Source organism: Aspergillus ruber (genome assembly GCF_000600275.1).
Source record: "Aspergillus ruber CBS 135680 unplaced genomic scaffold scaffold00007, whole genome shotgun sequence".
NCBI classification, from domain to species: Eukaryota; Fungi; Ascomycota; class Eurotiomycetes; order Eurotiales; family Aspergillaceae; genus Aspergillus; species Aspergillus ruber.
This window is the reverse complement of record NW_024467303.1, coordinates 531,136-555,733: the sequence shown is the minus strand read 5'-3', so window position 1 is coordinate 555,733 and position 24,598 is coordinate 531,136. Positions and strand designations below refer to the sequence as shown.

The 24,598-nt window shown below is 47.5% G+C and overlaps 11 protein-coding genes across 11 annotated transcripts; 7 read left to right on the top strand and 4 right to left on the bottom strand.

The window, feature by feature from the left end:
- Nucleotides 1–854: 854 nt before the first annotated feature.
- EURHEDRAFT_452359 (NAD(P)-dependent alcohol dehydrogenase) lies at nt 855–1,953 on the top strand (the record flags this gene model as incomplete). The annotated part of the gene is made up of 3 exons (XM_040784023.1): nt 855–1,137; nt 1,184–1,616; nt 1,671–1,953. The coding sequence occupies 3 exons, from the start codon at nt 855–857 to the stop codon at nt 1,951–1,953; spliced, it is 999 nt and encodes a 332-aa protein (XP_040640561.1).
- A 2,372-nt stretch (nt 1,954–4,325) lies between these two features.
- On the top strand, nt 4,326–4,934 carry EURHEDRAFT_401290 (uncharacterized protein; the record flags this gene model as incomplete). The annotated part of the gene is made up of 1 exon (XM_040780068.1): nt 4,326–4,934. The coding sequence occupies one exon, from the start codon at nt 4,326–4,328 to the stop codon at nt 4,932–4,934; it is 609 nt and encodes a 202-aa protein (XP_040640560.1).
- A 549-nt stretch (nt 4,935–5,483) lies between these two features.
- On the bottom strand, nt 5,484–6,323 carry EURHEDRAFT_376146 (uncharacterized protein; the record flags this gene model as incomplete). Its single annotated transcript, XM_040778819.1, has 1 exon — nt 5,484–6,323. One exon carries the CDS (start codon nt 6,321–6,323, stop codon nt 5,484–5,486), a length of 840 nt encoding a protein of 279 aa, XP_040640559.1.
- A 220-nt stretch (nt 6,324–6,543) lies between these two features.
- EURHEDRAFT_376145 (putative mitochondrial carrier protein) lies at nt 6,544–8,042 on the bottom strand (the record flags this gene model as incomplete). Its single annotated transcript, XM_040778818.1, has 2 exons — nt 6,544–7,926; nt 8,007–8,042. The coding sequence occupies 2 exons, from the start codon at nt 8,040–8,042 to the stop codon at nt 6,544–6,546; spliced, it is 1,419 nt and encodes a 472-aa protein (XP_040640558.1).
- A 205-nt stretch (nt 8,043–8,247) lies between these two features.
- Nucleotides 8,248–9,259, bottom strand: EURHEDRAFT_410669 (histone H4). Its single transcript, XM_040781415.1, has 2 exons — nt 9,121–9,259; nt 8,248–8,968 (listed from the first exon to the last, which is right to left on the bottom strand). Exons 1-2 carry the CDS (start codon nt 9,128–9,130, stop codon nt 8,667–8,669), a joined length of 312 nt encoding a protein of 103 aa, XP_040640557.1. The 5' UTR covers nt 9,131–9,259; the 3' UTR covers nt 8,248–8,666.
- Nucleotides 9,260–11,241: 1,982 nt separating this feature from the next.
- EURHEDRAFT_514098 (uncharacterized protein) lies at nt 11,242–12,062 on the bottom strand (the record flags this gene model as incomplete). Its single annotated transcript, XM_040786238.1, has 2 exons — nt 11,242–11,890; nt 11,971–12,062. 2 exons carry the CDS (start codon nt 12,060–12,062, stop codon nt 11,242–11,244), a joined length of 741 nt encoding a protein of 246 aa, XP_040640556.1.
- Nucleotides 12,063–13,745: 1,683 nt separating this feature from the next.
- On the top strand, nt 13,746–14,535 carry EURHEDRAFT_410667 (uncharacterized protein). Its single transcript, XM_040781414.1, has one exon. The coding sequence runs from the start codon at nt 13,921–13,923 to the stop codon at nt 14,104–14,106; it is 186 nt and encodes a 61-aa protein (XP_040640555.1). The 5' UTR covers nt 13,746–13,920; the 3' UTR covers nt 14,107–14,535.
- A 737-nt stretch (nt 14,536–15,272) lies between these two features.
- Nucleotides 15,273–17,025, top strand: EURHEDRAFT_410663 (uncharacterized protein). The gene is made up of 6 exons (XM_040781413.1): nt 15,273–15,361; nt 15,431–15,854; nt 15,935–16,090; nt 16,153–16,302; nt 16,356–16,481; nt 16,553–17,025. The coding sequence occupies exons 1-6, from the start codon at nt 15,304–15,306 to the stop codon at nt 16,785–16,787; spliced, it is 1,149 nt and encodes a 382-aa protein (XP_040640554.1). The 5' UTR covers nt 15,273–15,303; the 3' UTR covers nt 16,788–17,025.
- A 2,776-nt stretch (nt 17,026–19,801) lies between these two features.
- On the top strand, nt 19,802–20,621 carry EURHEDRAFT_341239 (uncharacterized protein). The gene has a single exon (XM_040778406.1). It carries the CDS (start codon nt 19,891–19,893, stop codon nt 20,440–20,442), a length of 552 nt encoding a protein of 183 aa, XP_040640553.1. The 5' UTR covers nt 19,802–19,890; the 3' UTR covers nt 20,443–20,621.
- On the top strand, nt 20,586–21,388 carry EURHEDRAFT_410662 (uncharacterized protein). The gene is made up of 2 exons (XM_040781412.1): nt 20,586–21,083; nt 21,137–21,388. Exons 1-2 carry the CDS (start codon nt 20,669–20,671, stop codon nt 21,289–21,291), a joined length of 570 nt encoding a protein of 189 aa, XP_040640552.1. The 5' UTR covers nt 20,586–20,668; the 3' UTR covers nt 21,292–21,388.
- A 404-nt stretch (nt 21,389–21,792) lies between these two features.
- On the top strand, nt 21,793–24,513 carry EURHEDRAFT_452075 (SH3 domain protein; the record flags this gene model as incomplete). The annotated part of the gene is made up of 2 exons (XM_040784003.1): nt 21,793–21,855; nt 21,916–24,513. 2 exons carry the CDS (start codon nt 21,793–21,795, stop codon nt 24,511–24,513), a joined length of 2,661 nt encoding a protein of 886 aa, XP_040640551.1.
- Between the last annotated feature and the right edge of the window lie 85 nt (nt 24,514–24,598).

Below are 24,598 nucleotides of genomic sequence, written 5' to 3'. Positions count from 1 at the left end.
CCGATTACCTCGGCCGACAGATCCCTCATATACGGACACACTCGTTTAGATAGCCAAGCGCTCATTCTACCATCTATGGTGTCTATAGATATCAATGTCACCCTCCGTGTAATCTAAATTTCCTCTTCATATATAGCCTCGTGCAGTCCGGATAATCGACTCCTTGACTCGGAGTTTAACCGCCTTATTGGCTTATCCGTTTCAGAAATTAGGGATCACTTGCTGATCACGTGCCCAGGGGTCCCGGATTGGAACACACGTCTATCTAGTAGCTAAGCTATATATATTAACTACTAATAGGTTAACTATACACACCGGTGCAGAAACTCCTGCGCGGGACTGTGTTTCGTCCTCTTTAGTGGAGTGTGGTTGGCCTTGTGAAACGGTGGGTATATATAACATCAATGGAAAGTCGGCAACGGCTCGCTCGGCCCAACAATAATAATCATGAATGATTCGGTATCCCGATCATGCGACGGGACATCAATTGCGCCGCCCGGAGGCTTTTTGCGGACTTTTCTCGGTTGCACGCTTCACTTTTGACCGCGGTGGATCTTCGGAAATATATCTCGAAGCAGATCACCTCCGTGAAGATTGCCAGTTCTGCAGCGGAACAGATGATCCACATTGTTCTCGAATTATTCCATATATGACGGTTCTCATGGAAAGAGTGGATTCTGTCTTGATTCTTGATTATTCGGTGAATTAATCAGACAACAAACGATGGAATCCACTTTGAAGACATGATGCAATCAGTTTGACAATATAGGGGTTTGCCATTCTCTATAAGTACCTAGATACCCAAAGTCTAATACCTCAATCAAATTGATTCCAACAAGGTCCCCCCCACTAAAATGAGCATCACCTTTGACGTTTTCCGCGGTTCCCCCGAAGGCCGAATTGTGGCCGACAAGACCAGCCGCACTCTTGAATACAACGAGGTGTTTATTGAAACCACACACTCTGGTCTCTGTGGTACAGATGAACACTATCTCAAGTCTGGACAGGTGCTGGGCCATGAGGGTATTGGTATTATCAAGGCTGTTGGTCCTGCTGTGAACACTGTCAAGGTGGGCGATCGTGTTGGATTTGGGTACACTCATAGTATCTGCAACTCATGTGATAACTGTGCTACCGGTATGTCTACTATTTCTATTATGCTGAATATTGGCTAACAAAATAGGCTGGGACCAATACTGCCGCAACCAGAAACAATACGGTTTCCACGATCTCGACAACGGTACTTTCAGCTACGGCGCCGTCTGGGACGTCAACTGCGTCTTCCCCATTCCCGAGGGATATGACTCTATCCACGCCGCACCGCTTATGTGTGCTGGTGCCACAGTCTGGACTGTCCTGACTGAATATGGCATCAAGGCCACTGACCGAGTGGCTGTCATGGGTATTGGCGGACTGGGCCATATTGCCATAAAACTGGCCGCAGCAATGGGGTGCCATGTCGTCGTCTTGTCCAGTTCTGAGTCCAAGCGTCAAGAGGCTATGGACTTTGGGGCGTCGGAATTCCATGTTTTCCGCTCTGGACAGGAGCCTCCTAAGGATTGCAAGCCTTTGAAGCATCTCTTGCTGTGTGGAAGTGCCAGCATTGATTATCCTTCGTAAGAAGCTCATTCGTCCTCTTATATGTATAGCCCGCCAGCTAACCATCCAAGGCTTGCCCCCCTAATGGATACCCACGGCAGCATCTACCCTCTCACTGTTGCTTTCGAAGCCTCCCCCGTCCCTCTGTTGCAGTTTGCCTTCAAGGGTGTTCGCGTTCAAGGTTCTCTGGTCGCCGCCCGTCGTAGCATTCGCACTCTGCTTGAGTTTGCTGCTCGAAAGGATATCCGCCCTACGGTTATGACCTTCCCGATGAATGTGGCTGGAATTGAAGATGCGATGCAGACTTTGAGAGAGGGGAAGATGAGATATCGCGGTGTTTTGGTTAAGGAGTAATCACTATATCATGATATATACCTACTATTACTCGTACCATTACTTTGAAGATGATAATAAAAATGTTAAAAGGTTCGGCTTTTTATCTTAATAGAAAGCTTTTCGGGAATTAGGAGATAATATACCTCTAGTAGAAAGGGATTGAGGGATACCAGAATGCTACAAATTTATATGAATTTGTACTATATGATCTATCCATATTTGCATGGCATGGCCGCGTTACTTGATAAAGGGAGATCAATTACCACCTCAGACTCTCAATATGCTTTATCTACCTAACATCTTGATACCAGCACCGCTAACTGTACCTTTATAATAGAATGAGACAACGGCATCAATAGAAGCATTCGGATTGTTGATTGCACTACTCCACCCCAGATGTGGTGGCTGGTTGATGCTGGGGGGATTAGTCAATGCAAGTTGCGCCGTTGATGACTGCAGAGTTTCGGTCAAACCCGGTTGCTAACTCCCGGATGGTGGGTCTGTATCTCGGTCTATCCAAGTGATTGGCATGCCATGATCTACTACTCTATTCCATTTTTATTGGAGGGATCAAGTCTGGAGGATGCACATTCTATCTGCTGATTGTGATAGAGCCACAATGACCAGGTCTCCTTAATAGGGTCATCTATTACATCCAATAGGCAAACGCATTATGGTTCTAGATTTTTTTTTTTTTTTACGTTGCCTCTTTCCAGATCCCCTGGATCTAGTCCTAGACATCGTCGTCCACAGAATGCCATCATTCCTTCTCTTGGCAATCCTTTTCGTACTCTACGCCGAATATGCCCTAACCGATCAAGCAGCCGAAGGACATGCGTCAGACATCCCCCAGGGAACCTTAGCGGAAGGATCATGATCACCGTCTATTGGCGGATATCGGATCCTTTTGGCATAAAATCGCGGTTGCGGACCCGCGGTCGCCACAGTCAGAAACGAATTTCTTATTCTGGCATATGGAATATCGCACTCATGCCTGTCACAACGGTCAGAAAGAAGAGCAGAGAGACCGTGTCAATAGAGATCTAAATTTGTCACGTGTGCGATAGGGGACCTGACGGTTGAGAGGCTTTATTGCAAGGTGGCTATAGTATGAAATCTAAATAGGGTATGTGGAACTACCACGTTGTAGCAAAGTAGATATCAGTACGAAGATGAGTATATTCAGGTATCATTCAACTGTCAATGGCTCACACGCAAAGTTCACTCAGGCCATCGAAGCTTCCGTATGTTCTAGTCTTGAGCACCTTCGCGAATGCAGATTAGACCAATAGACTGGCCATGTCCCTCCATTTCTTCATTTGAGTGTGTATAAATAGGTTTTGAAGACTCACTTGTTGGGATTTGTTGGAGTTGTGGTTGAGGTTGAAATCAGTAGTACTGGGGGCGTTGGCAGTCCTTGGTACGGACTTTGTCGAAGATCATCGTCAAACCCCGTCATGGGGACAAATATACATCAGGTCTATGATAGATAACATACATAACCAATGGGCCCTTGCGTAGTCATTTGCTTTCACAACTATCCAATTCAGGGCATCTGAGATTTTGAGATAGAGTGCCTTGTAATACAAAGTTTGTCTAGAGTTTCTTTAAACCGTGCTCAATGAAAATGCGCATGCCTTTTCAGTGAAACGCTCACATAATTGGATTGAATAAGTTTACTATCACAATGCGATGTATGGAATCCAATTATGTACTCCACTGTGATTCTGATAGCTAGGTCTTAATGGTATGCATGTTAGAACAGCTCAGCGCCACACCGACGCCATTATCGACAGACGGCATCAACATGGCAGACTGTACCACACGGGTAATTGGAACAAACGGCAGCTTATTCCTATTGTACAACCCTATAAAATCTTTTCATGTAAATAGGCTTCTTTTCTCCTCTCATCTTTCAGATTCGATATTCTCGTCGATGGCTACAATATTTTAGATAGGAATATCACTTCATCAGTATCTATTATTTCCGAGCCTGTGACACATCCTTCCTGTTTAGCATGTGATATTCTTTGCTTTAGCTCTACAACCGTTTCTCAGAGAACTGGACCCTGAGAAGACAGTTGGATCGGGTTTTTCTTTCTTCATTTCCAAGGAGCCCATGTCCCGGGGTTGATCGGCTGCATGGGTCTTGGATACCTCAATCCTGGCTATTGTATGTTTTCAAGATCGCAGTCAGTTTCAGTGTAGACACAACGTTATAGAACCGGCAAAGCGTTTATCCCGTCAGTCTTGCGAAGGAAGCCGCTTAGGCAGACGTTGTAATTCGTATGTAGAGATACCGAAAGATAGCAAACCCTCTGATTATCAGGAGAAACAAACGCTGCGGATGCTTCCGACCATGCTGTGCGGCCAATGCGATTGCAAATGGAATGATCAAAGGCTACAGTCCTGAGCGACCCGGGTACTGGCTGCACACTGGCGATACTGGTATTCTGACGTATTTTGATTCAGACGTGTGGAAGGTCGCGGGCGAGCCTGACGACAAGGTGTTCAACGACTGGGGCAAGGTGGAGGAGTTAGTCAACCTTCCGGCGGCAGCCTTCCATCGTAATGTGGACGAGATTGTCCTAAAAACCGGCACAGACCATGCAGACCGTGTCAAGACCGCCATTGCGTGCCCTCCGACTATTGCTGGAGACAATGTACTCCCCATCTTCATCAGAACGATGGTGTTAGAGAAAGACAAAAACCCAATTTGGCCAATTCCACCGGTCCTTTCAAAAGGAGATAGAGGAGAGTTACGTCGTCTACTCTTGACTATTCTTAGCATGAAAGCACTACTGGCGGTCGCTCCAACAGGCTTTTCGAGCTTCTTAACAGTCAATGGAGTGGAATTTTGGGCAGCAAATGCCAAGTGCTTATCACAAGCAATCACACTATCTCTGGCAGTGCAGCCATCCTTCCAAACTAGGAAAACTGATATCATATCCATCCCTTCAAATTGCTGGGTGGTTCTTTGGATGGCAATAAACCTATAGAAGGCAAAGCAACTATCCTTTTCCCGGTCGATTCCATGAGGAATATGGAAGTTTACACCCGCTTTTTGTATAAGCACTGCTGATAGCAAGGGCCCTCTTTAAGGAATAGTTTAGAAAAAGGTGGTAAAGCCCGGAATGGGAAAACAGGTGAATCACATGATAAGAAACAAAAAAAGAAAAAAAGAAAAGAAAAAGAGCACAGCTGTGTCGCCCCAAAAGGAAAAAGAAGTCCAGAAAAGTTTCCTGAATAAACTCCGGCACTTTTGCGAGAACCCTAAGCGAGATGAACAATTCGAGACAATGGGGTTTTCTCAAAATTATCCGGACAATTTGTAGAATGGAGCCGGTCCGGTAAGGTCATAGCTTGGTTGGATGCCAACTGCAACTGTGGTAGAGAATTTGTCATATATAGCACTGATATAGAATGTGGAGTCTGCTTTACACTGGTCTTAATAAATAGGTCCTGAATAAATCCATGCTCTTGTCTTATAGTAACTAATATATTAATAGACCAATATTTGCTAGCCTTCACCGCGGGTTAACTAACCACTATATACTCCTAAAAAGACACAACCTGGACAAGCATAGATCCCTCCTATCTCTCCACATCCTCCGCCTAACCCCCCTCTTCACGAACCGACCAATCTCCCCATTCACATCACCATTCGCCCTTTCCCTAGCAACATCACACAGTTCCGTATACGAAATTCCACCAAACACCCCTTTCTCCATAAACAGTCCTAGAACATCAATCCTCTTCCCCCCAACAGCCTCCCCAAACTCCTCGACGCCAACGACCGCACCGCACCGAATCATCTTTTCTATGACATCAATAGGCAATGATGATTGTACTGCTGGGAGTAAAGCACTGTCTCCACGGAATCTGTCATGGACGTGCTTGGCTGGCGAGACACCGTTATCCAGTAGGTAATGAATAAGCGGAAGCATTTTGGACATGAACGGATCAGACTGCGATCGGTATTGGCATCTTCTACATGCTGTTGAGAGGAGTGTCTCCCCCGAATTAAAAGTGTAATATATCGAGCGTGGGGAGTGGTTGTGAACGAGGGTCATGACCTGTACATCCGGATTGTTCAGAATAGCCTCGATAACCGGGTCACACTCAATCCCCCCGCCTCCGCGCGAGTACAAGGTAAGTAGGTAGGCGAGTATATGTATGTGTCCGTGGGTTATGGCAACGGTTACCATTTTCCAGGTCTCCGGAGGACTGGTGTCTGATTCGCACCAGGTCGGTGAGGTGCCGGTTGGGGGATAGTTGTAGGGTTTTAGAAGGGTTTGGAGGGATGCGAGATTTGCGGAGGAGCAGGCTTGGAGAATGGATTGCATATGGTTGGGGAGGGGGTAGTTTTGGATGAGGGGGTGGTCCATTGTGGTGGTTTTTGTGAGATAGGATTTGAGGTTTGGATGGAGATGGGTTGGTGGATTGATAGAATTGATGGAGCCATTAGCCATGTTAAAGAAAGCCGAGATATGCAAGAACGCACGGCCCAGGTAAGGCTGACACTGATTAAAAAATACTAAACATACAGGCAGCATGCACAACCGACAACCATATAGATATACAAACAAACATACAGATTCAAACAATTCACTCATCACTCCCCACATAATCTCCCAGTAACTCAGCTGTTTCATTCGGAAGCCCCGAAGACGACTCAATACCCCCCGGCGTAGCATACGAACTGCCGTCAACAGCCACATGACCCGGCTGTGACTCCAAAATCTCTTCAGTACCATTCTTAGCTTTGTCCGCAAGATCCTCAGCACCATTCTTTGCTTTCTCGGCAATATCTTCAGCACCATTCTTAGCCTTCTCCGCGAAATCCTTTGCACCCTCACGTGCAACCTCAGCGTATTCTTCCATCTGTTCGCGGGCGCGCTCGAGGAGTTCTTCTGGGGTGGGATATTTGCGGAGAACAAGGAGGAGGAGGTAGTAGGACTTGACTATGAGAGAGTAGACAGCGTCTTTGGCGAGCATGGTAAAGCCGTGCGAGAAGAAGCCTTTGAATACTTCACCGGAGAGACCGGAATAGAGGGCTGTGGGTCCTTCTGTGCGGGCGATGGAGACGACATTTCTGAGGATTTGAGGGGTGAGGAGGGTTAGAAGAGTGTTTTTGTTGCTGGTCTTTTCATTGCTGGTGCGAGTGTTGCCGGATACTTGGGCTCTGGTCTTGGCCATTGAAAAAGGATATGTAATAGACGAGGCAGCTGCTTTGCTCAGGGCAGCAAGTAAAAAAGTCGTAGCTGGTGAGGGTTTCGACCGCTTCTCCTGAGACAAGAATGTATACTTCAGGAGCGCGTTCAAGAAGAACGTAATCGACGGATTAAGCGTGAGAATCAACGTAGCCGAATACCCTGACCAGAACCCCTTGATACCCTTTTCAGATCTGATCTGTGCCGCAATCTCCCTCGTATTCTTACTCGACGCCGCAGTCTGCTTCCTCGTAACGATATTCGCCAGTGGCGTCGTGAATAACTTCGAAAACGACCCTGCCAGAACCCCAATAGCCAACTCATCCAACACCGGAAGAACAACACTAGTATGTCTCCTTGCACGCTGCGCACCGAATCGAGCCCTGATCCGTCGCTGCCGGAAAAACGAATATGCCAGGAAAAAGAGGAAATTATCTGCTACCGTTTTCGCTGTATCCTGCACGAGACCGGGATAGAACGCTTTGAGCCCGCCTTTCTGGTAGATCTCTTTCGCTACGCTAATGATGTTCGTGTCTTCTTCCTTGTTCCCCTTGTCTTCCTTCTCGTCGTTATCTGACTTGTTCGTGTGGTTCTGCTTCTGAGTCTGCAATATTGCCACGATCACGCTTAGCGGGTATGTTGCGACGTTGGATACAGCGGAGCCCATGGCGCCAGCTAGGGCATTCCCCAGAGCTGGAAGAGCGGGGCCTCGTAGGGCTGCCGTGCGCCAGTCTTCTTTGGGCGGTTCATTGTATCGGTAGTATAATTGGAATGTGTCCTGAAGAGAGATGTGATGTCAGCATTCAAGTAGATGGATGACGGCGAGGTCAAGTAGTAGAATCGCAGGGGGTATGGTACCAATTCGGACTCGTAAGAAAGTTGATACTCTGCCATTTTGCTCAGTGCAAATTATTCCAGGTGTTTTTTATTGTCTGTAGGATCATGATTAGATAGAAGGAATCGACGGTGTATTGTGAGGGTAGTACCAATAGAAGTAGTACAGGGTGGTTCCCAATGAGGTGCAGTTATCGGTTTGAGCAGAACAATCACATTAAACAAATCTGATTCAAATCGTATCTCATCGATACAGCTGGAAGGAGAAATCAGAATGATAAGGGATGGATCATGGTTGGTCTTGATTCTGTCGCATCGGAGATATCTTGGGGAGATGACGTCATGGTAACTGATAGGCATGTGATTCGGCTGGATCGATTTTCTAAGGGACATGCCACAAGGCTACTCCGTACAGAGTTCACTATAGATTTAAATACATCCACGAACTTTGGGCAATGGCACAATTGAGGAGTCGTGCAAGTCAATTCCATTCTAATTCCGAACCCATCAAGTGCTATTCACATTGACGGTAAAACAGGTAAATAAATCCGTAACGCATTAGGAATACCCGCATCCTTGATACTCCATGACCCAGTTAACCGTATAAACCATAAACCCCGAGATATACCCATCAGAAAATCGAAACTCAAAGCACGCAAACAATATCAACCAATTAACAGCAGCCTAACCACCGAAACCGTACAGGGTACGGCCTTGGCGCTTGAGGGCGTAGACCACGTCCAACGAGGTGACGGTCTTACGCTTGGCGTGTTCGGTGTAGGTGACGGCGTCACGGATAACAGATTCGAGGAAGGTCTTGAGGACACCACGGGTTTCTTCGTAAATCATGGCGGAGATACGCTTGACACCACCACGGCGAGCGAGACGGCGGATAGCGGGCTTGGTAATACCCTGGATGTTGTCACGTAAAATCTTACGGTGACGCTTGGCGCCGCCCTTGCCGAGACCTTTGCCACCTTTGCCGCCTGGAGTAGATTGTTAGTACTGAAGGGTAGACGCGATGTGTTGTGAATTGATGGTATGATTGTGGTAGCCTGAGGCACCAATCACGATATCACGTGCAGGTGACCATCAGACGCGACCACCCAACGACACAAGGTAAGAGGGAAGAACTTACGTCCAGACATATTGTCGAGTGTTTAGAGATGAAAAAAAAATTATAAAATTAATAAGATCGAAATAGAAACCACTTTCGAGATAGAAAAAGTGGTGATGGACGTAACGCGTCGGCTGCTAAAATAGATGATAGTAAGAGGGGAAGGAAAAGAGAAGAAAACGGGGGCAAAAAGACTGTTTAAATAGCTGTGTTGGGCGGAGAAACGTGATTCGACGGTTCCTGTTTTGCTGTATTTGACTAAGCGAGGAGGAAAACAGTTGATCTGGAAAGCAATGGCACACGGTGATTGGCGGGAAGCGGCTGCGAAAAAGGGCGTTATGAAGGGCTGTTTTCCTGCCTGCGTTGGGCCGGCTTTTGCGGTGGCAGAATATCGCGCGGGCCAGGCGGAGCTCACGACGCGGGGTTCACGTGGGCGGTCACACAGTCTTGGCACGCGTATCATCACTTTGGATTTGGTGCCTTAATTGCCAGGAAGCAATGACCATGCAACCATGCAGAAAATAATGACAGAGACATGGCGTGCTTTATTCACTTGTACAATACACCGGCTATCTTAATGCCCTACAAGGTTTGAAAATCCTTCTTTGTTAGCAAAACTATAACAGTGGTGGGCTGGTTTATGTCAAACTGTCATCTAGTTACTCCATACCTTGTTCCTTGCGGTGTACTCACCTTTCCAGCATGACCGTGGAACAATCCCAACTCCAAACCAAGTAGTTGACTCTTCAGCTACCCTCTTAACCTCCCTCGACGATCTCACATGTCTCAATACTTCGTCTCCCGTCCTCTATCTCGACTTGGAAGGAACTGGCCTAGGCCGTGACGGTTCCATATCGATCCTCACCCTCTATGTGGTCCCTAAGAGGGCAATCTATCTGATCGATGTCCAAGTCATGTGAGAACAGGCCTTCGGAACCCTGCACATCAACGGCACTTCTTTGCGGAGTGTTCTCGAATCTCCCAGCATCAAGAAGATTTTCTTCGACGTTCGAAATGATTCAGACGCCTTGTCCACTCATTATAACATTTCTCTCGACGGTGTGCAAGACCTCCAGCTAGTGGAGCTGGCGACAAGGAAGGGCTCAAAGAAGATTGTTTCCAGATTAGCCAAGTGTATTGAGAACGATAGTCCAATCTCTATCGCCAGAAAAGTGGAATGGAAGCAATAGAAAGAAAGGACTGCTCGATTTTTCAGAGGCGATCGATATGGGATTTCCGATGACCGTCCTCTCGCACCTATAATCATACAATACTGTGCTGGGGATGTTGCTTTTTTGCCCGGGTTATATGGCATTTATAATGGTAGGCTCAGTGATGCATGGAAGGTAAAGGTACAAGATGCGACAAAGGATAGAATCAAGTTTCACAAAGTGCGAATTACAATGGGAAAGCTAACGATGAGGTTTTGGGGCCATGGGACGTAGTTGATCCCAATATCGACGACGACTTCTACGATCCTTTCGAAGGCGATTTCGATATTCATGAGTATGATGACTGATATTACGATGACTGGGACAAAACCCATGATTGTGATTGGTGGGAAGAAGATATGATGAAAAATGGTTCGCCTTTCTAAGTCGGCTCTCTGAGTCGCCAGATTTAGTCGTACTTCGCTATTTGCTTTGTGGTATTGCTCAACATGTATTTCTCGTTTCTGGGCTAACTTTAATCAGCGAAGATACTCAACCCAATATTTTACTGTCTCGCAACGTTCAATTTATCTACTAGCCTTATTATCATAGAACATTCCATTCGCTTTATTCAACCATTACAGAACACTCAATAGGGTATATCAGTATCAATTCCATCCCACCCAATTCCTCATACGCCTTCAATAACACATCCAACGCCGTCCCCATGTCAAGCCCTGTATAAGTAATCGCAATAATATACGTCTTCCCAGTCCCAGTCCCCTCTTAAGGTAGGATAATTGCAAGCCTGTAGCTTAAACATCTGTTTTAGTTCAGATGGATAACCCTTGATAGTAGTGAAAAGGATAATGTAGCCTTCACACTAGAGCATGTTCAGCGCGGTTGTTTCAAGTGCCGAAAACAGGCTTTGCGTTTTGCTAAGGAATGTAAGTCACCCAACTGATAAATCGATGACGCCGTTTAGAATCAGTCATCGGAGACTATGTCGGGATTGATACAAGATGGTTATGAGATCATCTGCTTTGATGGCCGTGAATGATAACGTCACTCGTTCCAGGTTACTCGGCAGATTGCTTGATCTGCTAAGTTGGGAGAAGAATTCGACAGCCAAATCCTTCAGTCCAAGACTGGGATACAGCTTGCGTGTGTTCGGAGCGTGCAGAATCACAGCCATGAGGAATGAAGAATTTGATGGCGTGGGTTCGTGTTCCAGATGCAGATTCTTGAGAGCGCTCCATCCGGCTCTGAATCCGGGGTTGCTAAAAAGGGCTTTGGGTAATCGGTATATATTCATTATGTCGGATGTGTAATTCAATTCTGCCCCGTACCAGAGAATCTTGATAGGTAAGGAGGCATCTGCGATTATATCCAGCAGGATACAAGCCGCATCATCAAGATTGAACTGTCTATCTTGCTCTTCTTCTGTATGTGCATTCCCAACCGGCGAAATAATAAACGACCGACAATTCACCAACCTCAACACCAAACCATCTCTGAACCGTTTAATAACAGCCATATCCATCGCTTTCTTCACATGCTTGGCCATGCTCCACTCCCAATTCACACTGCTCCCCAAATACGGCTTGCGAGTCATAATCACCAATTGATGCACATACTCCCTCGTCACCTTATTCGGGGAAATAGCATGAATATTATCGAATTACGCCTGCGAAAATCTATGTAGATTTCGGTATATCACTGCGCGAAGCGGTGTATTGTTAACCAGTACGCGTCGCGATATGTTCCCATTAACAAGGCAAGGTCGCGAGTACTGAGCCCGTCGCAAATCATTTCAACGATCTCCAACGGTAGTGTGGGGAGGATGCAGGTTGGGAATCTGGATTTGGATTTCTTGATGAGTTTTGGTGATTGTGATTGTGAATGATTGGGGAGAGACTGTGCTTAGGATGGCCATTTTGATCGAGTAATTGATCAACTGAATGAGTGAGACTTGAAGGAGATGGAAATATTGCAATGGTATAGGGTGATGATGACGCTTTAAAAGTAGTAGCTACAGGGTCCCTAGAGTACCTTGATGACTGTGACGGCTCAACGCCTCAGTGTCTTGTAATAGATATCCCTATCTAAACTAGTATATGTCACGGCGCTCTACTAGGATAATGGAACATCCAACTCATGGATTCTACCTAGGTAGCTATCGACGAGAATAATTAACATGAGGAAGGAAGAAAAAAGACGAAAAGAGGAAACACTGCTATCATCAACAAAGCAAACTGAAGCAGGGTCTTTCGGATCGTAGCTCAAAAGGGAAATCGGGAGTCGATTATTCCGGACTAACGAGGTCTATATGAAGAGGACTAACTTGACGAAAAATGTATATTGCTCAACGAACGTACGTGCGCGTACACAGCTGATTGAGTGCTTAATCTACAATATGTGTGCACACGTCGACTATAAGAATCTCCTGGCCTTGCTACTCGGGCCAACCATTTATCCGATCGATCCTTATCAAAAAAAAAAAAAAAAAAAAAAAAAAAAAAAAAAAAAGGGCAAGGTGTCACGGGCTCAGCTGTGACAGGCTCGAACAATATAAATTCATTGGTAGACTCTCTGTCGAAATACTAACATGGAGAAGGAAAGAAAGAAGCTGGGCCTGCCAGCGCTGCGCTATCTAGTGTGCGAAGGGGGCTCCTGCCCTATACTCAAACAGGCCAAAGTATACAAACATCTGGCGTTGTTGGTGAATGCCCATACTCCGTGACAAGTGCCTCAGCAGTGGATCATGGTGATTAGTTCTAAGTGCATCTGTGCCTGGTGGTGGGTCGCATAAACTTGTTTGGACCCACAACATACAGTACTATAAGCGCAATATCTGCTTCCGCCTTGTGGTCGACTTCTTGCAGTGCTTGAGGTTATACAGAATGTTTGCGCACGCCCAGTGCTATTATGACTGGTCCACGCCCAATCAACCCAAGTCTCGCGCTGACCGTGTTCAAGGATATGACTTTCCGCCGCTTTATCACATAAGGCTAATGCAATAATTCCGTAGCAAGCAACTTCCTCGCCCTCCATATCTCGTATTAAAAGAGATTCTTATCGAGTAAGCTACATTAGTCACGGCCAGTCTATTATCTACCATCTAGGTTTCGACATGCATGTCCTCAAACAGCAGCGGAACATGCTGGGGATAGGGGCGTTGACATAGGCGGACAGAACCCGGGCATGAGCAAGGTAAATGTGCGAGTGAGCAGAGAAGAATTAATATCCACTGATCTGCCGATGAAGTGGACCGATGTAACGAAGTTGATTGGTGTGGTATTTCTGTACACTTGTTCCGCAAGATCTGTGTTCTAATCTCTAGAGTCATTCGCCTTGCTTTGATTTGATTGTTGTAATACCATTCTATCCGAGCCGCCCACAGTGCCAGGAACACGGCGTCGTTGGTGATCTGTCCAGAACCACCCGCACCCCGACACACCCGCAGCGCCAAATTCGTGAGTATCTACCTGTTCACGAATCCCACGCTAACCACCGAGTACAAACATCGCTATCGCCAGTCCTATGTCTGAGGTCAATATGGGGGAAGCCCCGGGCATACACGAGTCCCCTACCGCTTCCCCCCGAGAGCCCACCACCCCGAAGCGACCGCCCAAACGACCGAGACCACTCATCAACACGAGGACAAAACATGATCGACCTGGCATGGGCCAATGACTCAATGCTAGCACATGGCATATCATCAGAGGTGGCTACAGACTTCCCTCCCTTAGCGGATCACGAACCCGTTATATCAACCATTAGCTGGGATACTCAATGTCCTCCCAAAGACATCCCACCCTTCCGCTGGTCTACTCACAATGAGGAGCGTTTCTAAAAAGCAATTCAAGGAGAGAGCGTCAGAACAATGTGATCTCCACCTTCCCTTCCCACCTTCTCCGGCCCAACTGGATGAACTTGCGGTCAACCTCACAAGCAATCTCCACTGCTCTGGAAGCCTCCACCAAACGAGCAAACTCCCGACCCTGTGGACACAGGTGGTGGAATGAGAACTGCAGCAAGAGCGTTTTGATAGATGATAACAAGATAGCAACGAAAGTCCCATTTGAGACTAGCGTCAAGAGGCCTGGCGTGGAGGGAAAGGCTGTCGCCGTGGGAATACGTTCCCCTGATGCCAAGACGGGGAGTTGGTTAGCAGGACTGCCAAAACGGCCACCAAAGTAGCCGCTTGCTAACCGTCACATCAGTAAATCGAGTACATGAGTGCTGTATATAATGAATATGTATTTCTGCAATCAAAGGGGATTTTAAACTTGGTGTTAACAGCCTAGTTAAGAAATGGTATGCAAAACAATAGTATTTTATCGAGCTAAGTCAGCAAGTTATCATTAGCTATTCAATTCGGGAGCCAAATGGGCATTTCACGAGCCGGATTTCTGGCCCAGACCCGGCCCAAAGCCAGGTCTAGTAACAGGACAAAGTTTGCACGTATTGGGCTGCTCGTCTTTCCTATCAACTTTGTTATTTAAGATTGCAGTATGGTGAGTGAATGCCATTTTTATATCTCCGCCAGTGCCTAGTCAGAGCTGCCTTTATCGGGTTTTGATAGTGGAATGGTAACCGCTGCGGGTCCGCTTGGCGGGAGAATCATTGGAGAGACTGATAGGGCGACGAAGGAGTCAGGTGGCGGTTTCTTTTAGCGCAGCCTGGGCGCTTCTTGGGCCCCTCGGGCCTCAGGTTCAAAATTTCAATGCAGCTGTGGAGAGACCGCCCACCAATGGTTAGACAAAGCTGGCTAGGTTCAATCTCTGGATGAGTCGGGCACACCCGCCTAGGGGCTCTTTGGGTTAGACTCTGCACGCTTGGTCCCTGAATTGGGACTTAGTCGCCCTTGAGGTTTGGGGCACTGAGGGCACACGGCCCTGAGTCCCTGACTGGCCCAGTAAGCCACCCAAGTCACGGCACACTTGCCGAGGCAAACCAGGAGCGCTTTGGCCGCCCTCTGTATTTAATATCTTCTTTCCCTTTTTATCGTGATCGACTCTATATCCCATTGAAGATCTTGAAGGTCATCATGCATTCCCTCTACAGCTGGAGCTTGCTTGCCTTGGCAGCTGGAGTGCTCCCGGTTGGTATGATTCCTACGACCACTTCTAACTCTTCTCCCGGCTTATCTCGCCGACGCAGCTGACAACTTACAGCCACCACCGAATGGTGCAACCCGCCCTTGGGAACATATGGCTATATGTATTACGTTGAAAGTCAATCAGGGCTGGACGAAATCGCAGACCACTGCACAACAGTAAACGGGACTATCGTGATGGCATACAACTACACCGACAGCTCGTTCTATCTCCCAAAAGTGCGAAATATCACCGGTTCGCTGCAGTGGGAACATAATCTAGATTACTACGACACCAGACCCTCGCCGGCGACGATTGACCTTCCAGATCTAGAGGAGCTAGGCTCATCAATGTACCTCAATGGTCTTCCTACGCTGAGAAATATTTCGATGCCCAAATTGAAGACGCAGGGCTGGGAATTGCACGTCAATTACGTGCATGAGGCTGATTTTAGGTCGTTGGAAACGGGGAAGTATATCACCATCACTGGGAATATATCGACGTACGTGCACTATTACTACCTGTCTCCCTCTGTTATTTCCTTCGAGGTTGCAATTTGGAGGCGCTAATGATCCAGAGCAGCCTACGCCTCGACGCATTGCGTGATGTGAGCGAGAGGCTCCTAATTTGCAACATGGATCTGTGCGGTCCAGACAACTCGCCAGCAAGCTCACTAGACATTTCGCTTCTTTCATTGGAATCCGCGGGCTCTGTATCACTGCAGGGAAGGATATCGAGGTGTGCTCGGCTCTCGAGGTCCCAGGCGTGCATGATTCAATTATTGACAGTGGTTTACCCAGTCTCGAAGTGCCCGCCCTCACAAGGATGGGAGACGGATCGGGCATATACAATCTCGAGTTTTCCTCAAGCGGAGGACCGACAATCAACCTCACCTTCCCACGTCTGACTAGTATAGTGCGCGATATGATCTTCACCGGTGATATTGGAGGGTAAAAGCCGTTTTTGCTGCCATTGCGAACCCACAACTAATTGACGATGCTAGCTTCGCCATGCCAAATCTCCGCAAAATGAGTGAAACAAGTCTTTTACTCACCACTTTCAAGCCCTTAGCTGTTAACCTTCCCTTTGATGCCGTTAATGATATTCTATTGAGAGGAAATATTTCGAGGTAATTTTTTTTTTTAAGTCAATGATTCCTTCCCGCCATTGAGTCCATCCTGCTAACTGCCCATATGCTAGTGTTGAACTTCCCAATCTCCATAACCTCACTGGCTATTTCACCGTAGACTCCGACCTCCCCCTCGACTGCGACTCCATCCTGGATACGATTTCAACCGCAACGAATGTGACTGCGTCAGCGGGTGGCAAGCTCCACTGCACCTCGTCTGCAGCGTGGTCAAACCACACTGGTAGAAGCACCACTGTGAAATTGGCCATTGCCGTGATGGTGCTGATGCTAGGCTGGCAATTGTAATTGACGAAGTGCGTTTCCCGAAAGAGAAGAAGGCTTTGGGGATTGACCACAGTAAAATTAATAGCTAACTCCAGTCGACGCTGCCGACTTGGAGGCCGGAGAGGGGTGTTGTCCTGGAGTCTGTTTGTTGCTTGTCGGCATGGCCTGGGTGATCTTGTGTGTATTATACATAATTAATGTGTGGTAATACAGTCCCCTTGAGTAGGTTTTGAACTATCTTGAGGCCATCACCACTGGATCATAATTCAAGCACGGTCGTGGTTGAGTAATTATGCATTTTATGCGACATATTTCTCCAGACCGAGAGGTTGACTCCTACCTACCTGTCGTTCCGGTCTTGGATTGGTGACAAATCGCTTTCTAATCTCGGACACTTTCGTGGAATGGGGTTATCATAGGATGGCTTTCTTATCAGCTTGGTCCGTAAGTCAATTTAGTTGCGGTGGTAATTGCATTTAAAATATTCTGACCGCTCAACTGTATCACTTGATGGCTAGTGAAAAGCCGAAGCAACCGTAGAAAGTTTTGGGCTTCTGCTTCTCTTCACAAATTTGTTCAACTTGGTGAACCGCAATCCACATAACCACTTATCTGCACTCTTTATTGACTAGTTAAATAAGTTGTCTTGTTCATGCAAGAGTTTCCCTTTTCCTTGGTGGGTAGACCCTGTCTTTTACTATCAATCTGTTCAAAAGGAAACTATCCAGATTTGATACTACAGAGGGGCACGCAAAGTCATATTTGATTGGGTCTGCCATCTAGGCATTAGAGCAGCCGGATTTAGCAAATATACGTACTGCGATGTTCATTTAAAGATAGTCAAAGAACGAATTTGCCCGCCTCCCAAAGCTGAGTCTTTTATTCTCAACCTGTGTTATTGAGCTGACTCGGCTTCATGATAGCCAAATTCAAACGTAATTCGAGCCCACACTTTCGTACCCTCAATCCCTAAGCTACCATCACGTATCTTCAGACACCCTGGTTGTGTCATAGATCTGAGACATGTTGGCGCTATCTCAAATATCGTCTTTGTTTGAGGAGTGTGCTTACTATGGCAACAAAACATCTGCTCCCTGTTCTGTCCAGGCTCTTATTGCCTTGCCGCTTCGCCTTCTCAAAATGTGAGGTCAAGAGATCCATTGCAAATGATCCAACGTTAGCATCCGAAAGCCGAGATTAGTCTCCGTCAATCAAAACTGATCCCGCTATGGATGTTTGGAGAGTGTGGGGTCTCTTCTAGTAGAACACCAGATACTCTCCAGCGAGGCGTCAGAAAATAATCAGCATAAGCTGACTCATTATAAAAATCTCTTTAACAGAGGACGGTAAAATAGTAAGCAGACCTCAGTCTGGAAAGCTGTCTATTATTATTGGAGATTTCATTTCTACAGGCATGCTTAGACTGGCCTCTTCATGCCCTATCTATTGTAATTATACTGCTGTATAAAAGTAATGCCTGTGAATATACTCAAAGAAGATCACGAGGGTAGTCCCCAAGGTATCTGATACTCAAGCGATGCTTGTCTACGGTGCGTCTTCGCCAATACATCTCGTCCAGCGATTCGTTGTAGTAGCTACAGTGACGATCGTCTAGATGCACGTCTCAAAAGTGTCGTAACAGACCCTTGTAGCAGGAGTACTGCTTGAGATGCCGATTGCTGAATCTCGCGGGATTTCCATAGCATTGGAAACACGCACGAGGCTTGGCTGCAATTTGGATGTCTTCACCAGCCTCCCGCAGGGCAATTTCATATGGTGAGCGCGGTGGGGCAAGAGGGAGGGTTTGAGCTGGCGCCATAACTTTCTCTCTGGAAGGGTCACGCATTCGGGTACCTTTTACCGGCCATCTTCGACGGATTCAGAGGATCCTTAACGACCCCTGAATTACGCTAGGAAGAAAAAAAACAGTGCATGTCCATATTTATCGTGGTTACTAACCAGTACTACCGACTGGCTTGATCAGGTGGGTAGGCTGTGGCATATCCGCATCCACGTATACTGTTTTGGTGTCCACATCTAAATCCAAATTCACGCGGATAGGATGTGAATATCAGCATGATATCCGCATTCTTACAATTCTCGCTAAATTAACTACATTTAGGCTGTAATGTGATATATGTCTCGCCGACTCAGATTTGTAGATGTTTATTGGTTACTTATGCCTGTTCTAGTTATAACTGTTAGGGATCACGATTAGATCATCTCAACTTAATAGTGTCTATCATACACGAAGGAATAGCTAAAGAAAAGAAAGTAAGAAGGCACAGGGACAAGAGAATGGTTGGATTTTTATATGGCTCGTCTATACCTCCCCTTTGCACTCCACGCAGGCCATAGTGTCAAGTCATATCCCGAGGGATCATACGATCACCCCATAACAGTGTCAGTTGGCACTTTTCCATTATCCTCCTTATGAGACTTTAGGGAATGTTTTGAGCTTGTATTTCTACGACGGCGGGTAGCTAATCCATGCATATAGCTGCTGGTTTAAACTTGACTTGCCAACATATAGTCATGGACCAACGAACATGGTATTCCAACTTAATGGGACTCATTTGGAAGCCGATGTCTGGAAGAATAATGAGCTCGAACGCATCACGGAAGCTTATAGGGAGCTTAGGGTGTAATTGCAATACTCGGCCACCCTAGGCGAGCGAGAGGTGTGACGATATGACGAGGCAGTCGGGGGCGAGTTTGCTTATTCTGCTTCAACCCCATAGCACACTATAAAGATATATAAATATATCCAATTCTCAGCAAGCATCCTTCCCCTTTTTTTTTTTTTTTCCTCTTTTCAAAGTAGTGTTGTCGAGCAGTCTGCCAATAGATTTTTATGCTTGAGTCCGTCAAGAGTACAACATATTTCTTATGGGTTCTTGGAAGATATTGCTTCTAGAAAAACTGCAAGTAGCAACAGATATTGACAACGTGTTATCTTGCCAGCGGGTTGATACACTAAACCACCCCATTTGCAGGCATGCTCAGTCACATCAATCCTCATGGATCTAGCACGTCCTTTCCCTTATCTTTGCAAATCTCCTGTTGATCTTGTTTGCTGCCATGCCAGGTCTACGAGAGCGCCGTTTACTACGAGGAAGATTTCATGTCTGACACATCCAGCCGAATCCAGTGCATAGTCAAGGATCTCTATGCCTGGAGATTTTCGGAAAGCTTCCTGACAATGACCGTGTCCCTGCACAAGGTCTCGTGCCTGGGCTTGCTTGCTATGCATCATCTAATGACACGAAGGCCTCGGGGCTTGAGCTCTCAGCAGCAGAATAGGTCTGACACGCAATCGGGTGTAATGAGAGACAGTTTGGCGTATGCGGTAAAAAGCTCGGTAGGGAATGGGCGCAGACGTCCGATGATAGGGATTTGGTCCACGAGTTATCGGCATAACATACAAGGATTCGGTATCGCGATATCTGGAAGTCTGGGAATGATGGTGCAAGAGCAACTACCGCTAGGGACTGAAGACATGGTCTACCATTATGTCTGCATAATGGTTAGACTAGGTGTTCATCTCATAACATCAACTTGCTCTGCGCTCGGGACAGTCATCTTCCACAAACCGAGTAATACTGTCTGGTTGCATACATACCTCGTATTAAACCAGTCTAAATGTAACTACATTTTCTCTCTAGTAACGTCATAACTCTTGATCATCTCGGTTTTTCCTGATGTGATGTCATCACTCTAACCCTTGTCAAAACCAGTTTACGGATAATCATTTGCATCATAAAGGTAATATATATATCTACCCCTGGGGGTATGGGATGCAAAATGCTCTAACAAGAGCCAAGTACAAAAGCCAAGTACAAAAGCCATTGCCAAGTCACATACTACCACAAAGTCCGACTACACCTCTCATTACAGCAGAAATGAGTCCACGCGACGAGGGTGTTCAAGCCCAGAGTTCCGACCTGACACAGACCACGCATACCGATTACACCCAGAATAACAGCGAGGCAAAGAACAATATCCAGAGCAAGAAGGAAGGGGGCAGAGACAGTCAAAACAGCAGCGAAGAGAGCAACCGAAACAAGAGCCAGGAACGCGATTATGAACGAGAAAACGACGATGGGAAAGAAAAAATGAAGGAGCATGAAGAGAGCAACGACGAGCACAACAACGAAGGAAAGGAAGAGTCTGAGCAGCAATCCGGAGATGCCGAATCAAGCAATGGCGTTGGCAATGGCGGATCCAAGCATCCCAAAGTGAGCAAGGAGGCACTTGAAGGGCCCCAGTCACCGGCCCCAACGACGAAATATAACTTTGATGAAGAGGCAAAGAACGGTATGTGCTGGTTTATTATCATTCTGAGCCTTCATCGGACTGACAGATATCAGATGGCGCCGGTACGAAGTCCGGTAAAGATAAAACCGACAAATCCAAGGATCAGAAGAAAGACTCAGACGATAAGAAAGACAAGTCCTCCGAGCACAAGCACGGTGGGGCCTTGGGGCATATAAAAGACAAATTGCATGGGCATCATGGACGGTAGTTCCTCTTGGGGGAGAAATTGTATATAGCCCGTCTTCTCTCCGTGACATGGGCAACGTTGGATAAAGCAGCGTTTCTGCCCGGCGTGTAAAAAGGCATTAGAGTAGATAGAATTGATATGCTACCTACCTACCTATGGCTTATTCTGTAGAGCCGCTGGTCGATCGGGAGATCATAAGGTATTTGCACGAGGATGCAGTATGCATGTTATTGTTAAGGACTTAAGGACAGGATGTAGTCAATAACCGGGCCCTTTCTTGCTAGTGTTAGTCGTTCAATATATATGTACTAATTATTAAATCTACTTTTTCTATTCTCTTTTAACATCACTTTCCTTCTAAATATAATAGATGCTGTTCTTTCTTTTCCCTTTGTAGTCGGTTTCTATATGCTTACTCATCCATTCCGGTTTCAGTTCTGCCCGCCACCAGCGCTTCGTCCATGGTTTTCGACACAGCTTGATCTCAACCTCAACCACGGTTCATGATCTCTCGAATGCCTCATGTCGGGTGAAGCACACGCAGGCCCCGGTTTGGGGGACCTCGAAAACGAACTCACTTGCTCGGTAAGTGCCTACAATCTATCCGAGAATCACAGCGATCGCTAACTCCCCCGCTTGGTCCAGATCTGTACGGAACTGCTGTACCAACCTCTCACTCTCCTCGACTGCCTTCACACCTTCTGTGGTTCATGTCTGAAAGAATGGTTCTTCGTTCAAGGTACCCGACGCCGGTCATCTAGATCCGTCCCGAAATTCACCTGTCCGTCATGTCGCGCCGCCGTTCGTGAAACCCGGCCCAACGCCACTGTGACTACGCTGCTGGATATAGTTCTGGCGTCGAATCCTAGCCAGGAGAAGTCTGCGAGGGAGAAGGAGGAAATTGCGCAGAAGTATAAACCGGGGGATTCGGTGTTTCCTAGGGATGATACGGAGGAGGACGATGAGGAGGATGGACGAGTGTTGGATGAGGTGCGGCAGCTGAGTCTTCAGGAAGGGCGGTCACGGACGAGAGAACAACGTCATCGGGCGCCGCAGTCGTCAAGAGCTCGTCGTGCGGAGCGGTCAGATCCCGATTCGCGAAGGGATGATGGTCGTTCGCGGCGGCGGCGGGATGATGATCGGTCAACACGGCGACAGGCTCATGAGCGCGCGGCTCGACAAACAGCAGAAGCAGCAGAGCACTCTAGACGGATTGAGCACCAGTCTAGTCTGAGGTCTCTACTAAGTCTATCGGATGCTGAGACTATGGAGGAAGAGATCCTGCGACAGATATTGGAGGAGGGATTGCTGGACGATATTGATCTGGATAACCTTGGGCCCGGGCAGGAGGAGGAGCTGAGCGAGCGTATTGCCGACGCATATCGTCGGAGACACAGACTACGCTCTCGCTCACGACAGCGACAAGAGAGGGAAGCATCGCAGTCGTCCGGCCGTCCTCGTGCTAGGTCGCATTCAGTACAACGGCCTACAACTGGACCACCACCGCGCGACTCCTCGAGAGGCCCTCCAGTGTCCAGGCCATACTTGCTTGATCCTCTTGTTACTCGCCCAGGGCCGTCGACCCACCAGAGAGGTGCGTCTGAACAAGGGAGCGGTCGTCGCAGAACGTCGCCTAGTTCCGCTCATCCAGCATCTTCGTCCGAGGCGAATTTACGACCAGCTTCAAGATCGTCCAGTGACATGACATCCGAACGACCCCGTGCATCCCAGGTGTCCACGAGGACGCCAGAGCCGTCGACAAGAAGAAGACGCGCAACGGAGTCTGGACGAGGGTCACCACATGTATGGACTCAAGGGACCAGAGAACGTGGTTCTTCAGTAACTCGTTTGACGAACTCGCCCACGGTTGCATCTCCACTATCAAACGCACCACAGACTCCTTCCCAGTCCGCTGTATCTGTGGCTTCTCATGTCAATGGGTCAGTAAACCACAGTCGCCCCAGAGCGTCCTCCCGATCGAATGCTGCTCCGCCCTTTTACGTTGAGCCTTCGATTATTTGTAATGGATGCGGGAAACCGGACATCCAATATGAACTCCACAAAACTTGTACTAAGTGCAATGACGGAGACTACCACCTCTGTCTCCGCTGCTATCGCACGGGCCGAGGCTGCCAAAACTGGGCCGGGTTTAGCCTATCAGCACAAACCAACTTCGAAAGAATCCTTGCAATGTCCAACAACGAGCCAATTCCGGAAATCGAAACTCCCCACATTTTTACATCGTCAAAATACCAGCGCTCCTCTTCAAGACTCCGTCGGGCCACAAATTCTGACGACAGACAAATAGCTAGCGACGATCCCGCGCACAGACTACAAACCGGCCTTTTCTGCAGCATCTGCAACTCAGAAGCCAACGAAACCTTCTGGAAATGCGACGAATGTAACGAAGGAGACTGGGGCTTTTGCAATACATGCGTTAACCAAGGAAAATGCTGCACCCACGCCCTTCTACCAATATGTCGCATCTCCGATACAGGAACCTCGGATGAAACCTTTAAAATCCTTTCCTTCGCCACAAACTGCGACATCTGTACACACCCCATCCCAGCCTCGACCACCCGCTTCCACTGCCTCATCTGCAACGACGGCGACTACGACATCTGCGCAAACTGCTACCTGAAACTCGGTGTGACGGGCAAAATTAGTAAAGACAATTGCCATAATGGCTGGCGAAGATGTGTCAAGGGTCATCGGATGGTTGTTGTAGGCTTTGAAGAGCACGACGAGGGTCAGAGGAGAGTTGTTGTGCGGAATCTTGTCGGTGGATGGGCGTTACAGGATGAACATGTTAATCAAGCATCAGCTTCGTCTGTGTCTTCGGCACACGCATCTGCGGCTGCTGCTTCTGCTGGAAATGCCACTCCAATCCCAGAAGTCGGAACCGGAGACTGGAGCTGGAAAGAAGGCCCCGAACGCCGCAAAAAGGCCTCTCGCACGCGGACACCATGGACGAACCCCAACGCTCCCGAAAACGCACCCGCACCCCCATCCCCATTAACCCCAACACGCCGCTTCCCACCAGACGGCGGTGTGGGCGTCATCGCCCAAGCGCTGTGGTCATGGTATCCTGAGGACGGCGTCGAAGACGAACTGATGTTTCCGCGGGGCGCGGAGATCACGGAGGGGGAGAATATTAATGATGATTGGTTTTGGGGGTGTTATGCGGGGATTACGGGGTTGTTTCCGGGAAGCCATGTTAGGGTTTTGGGGGAGATTGTTTAGTCATTTGATATTGGGGGGGTTGGGTGATGTTATGTTTGTTTGTGCTTGCATACCCCGTAAATGATGAGTTATGATTATTTATATG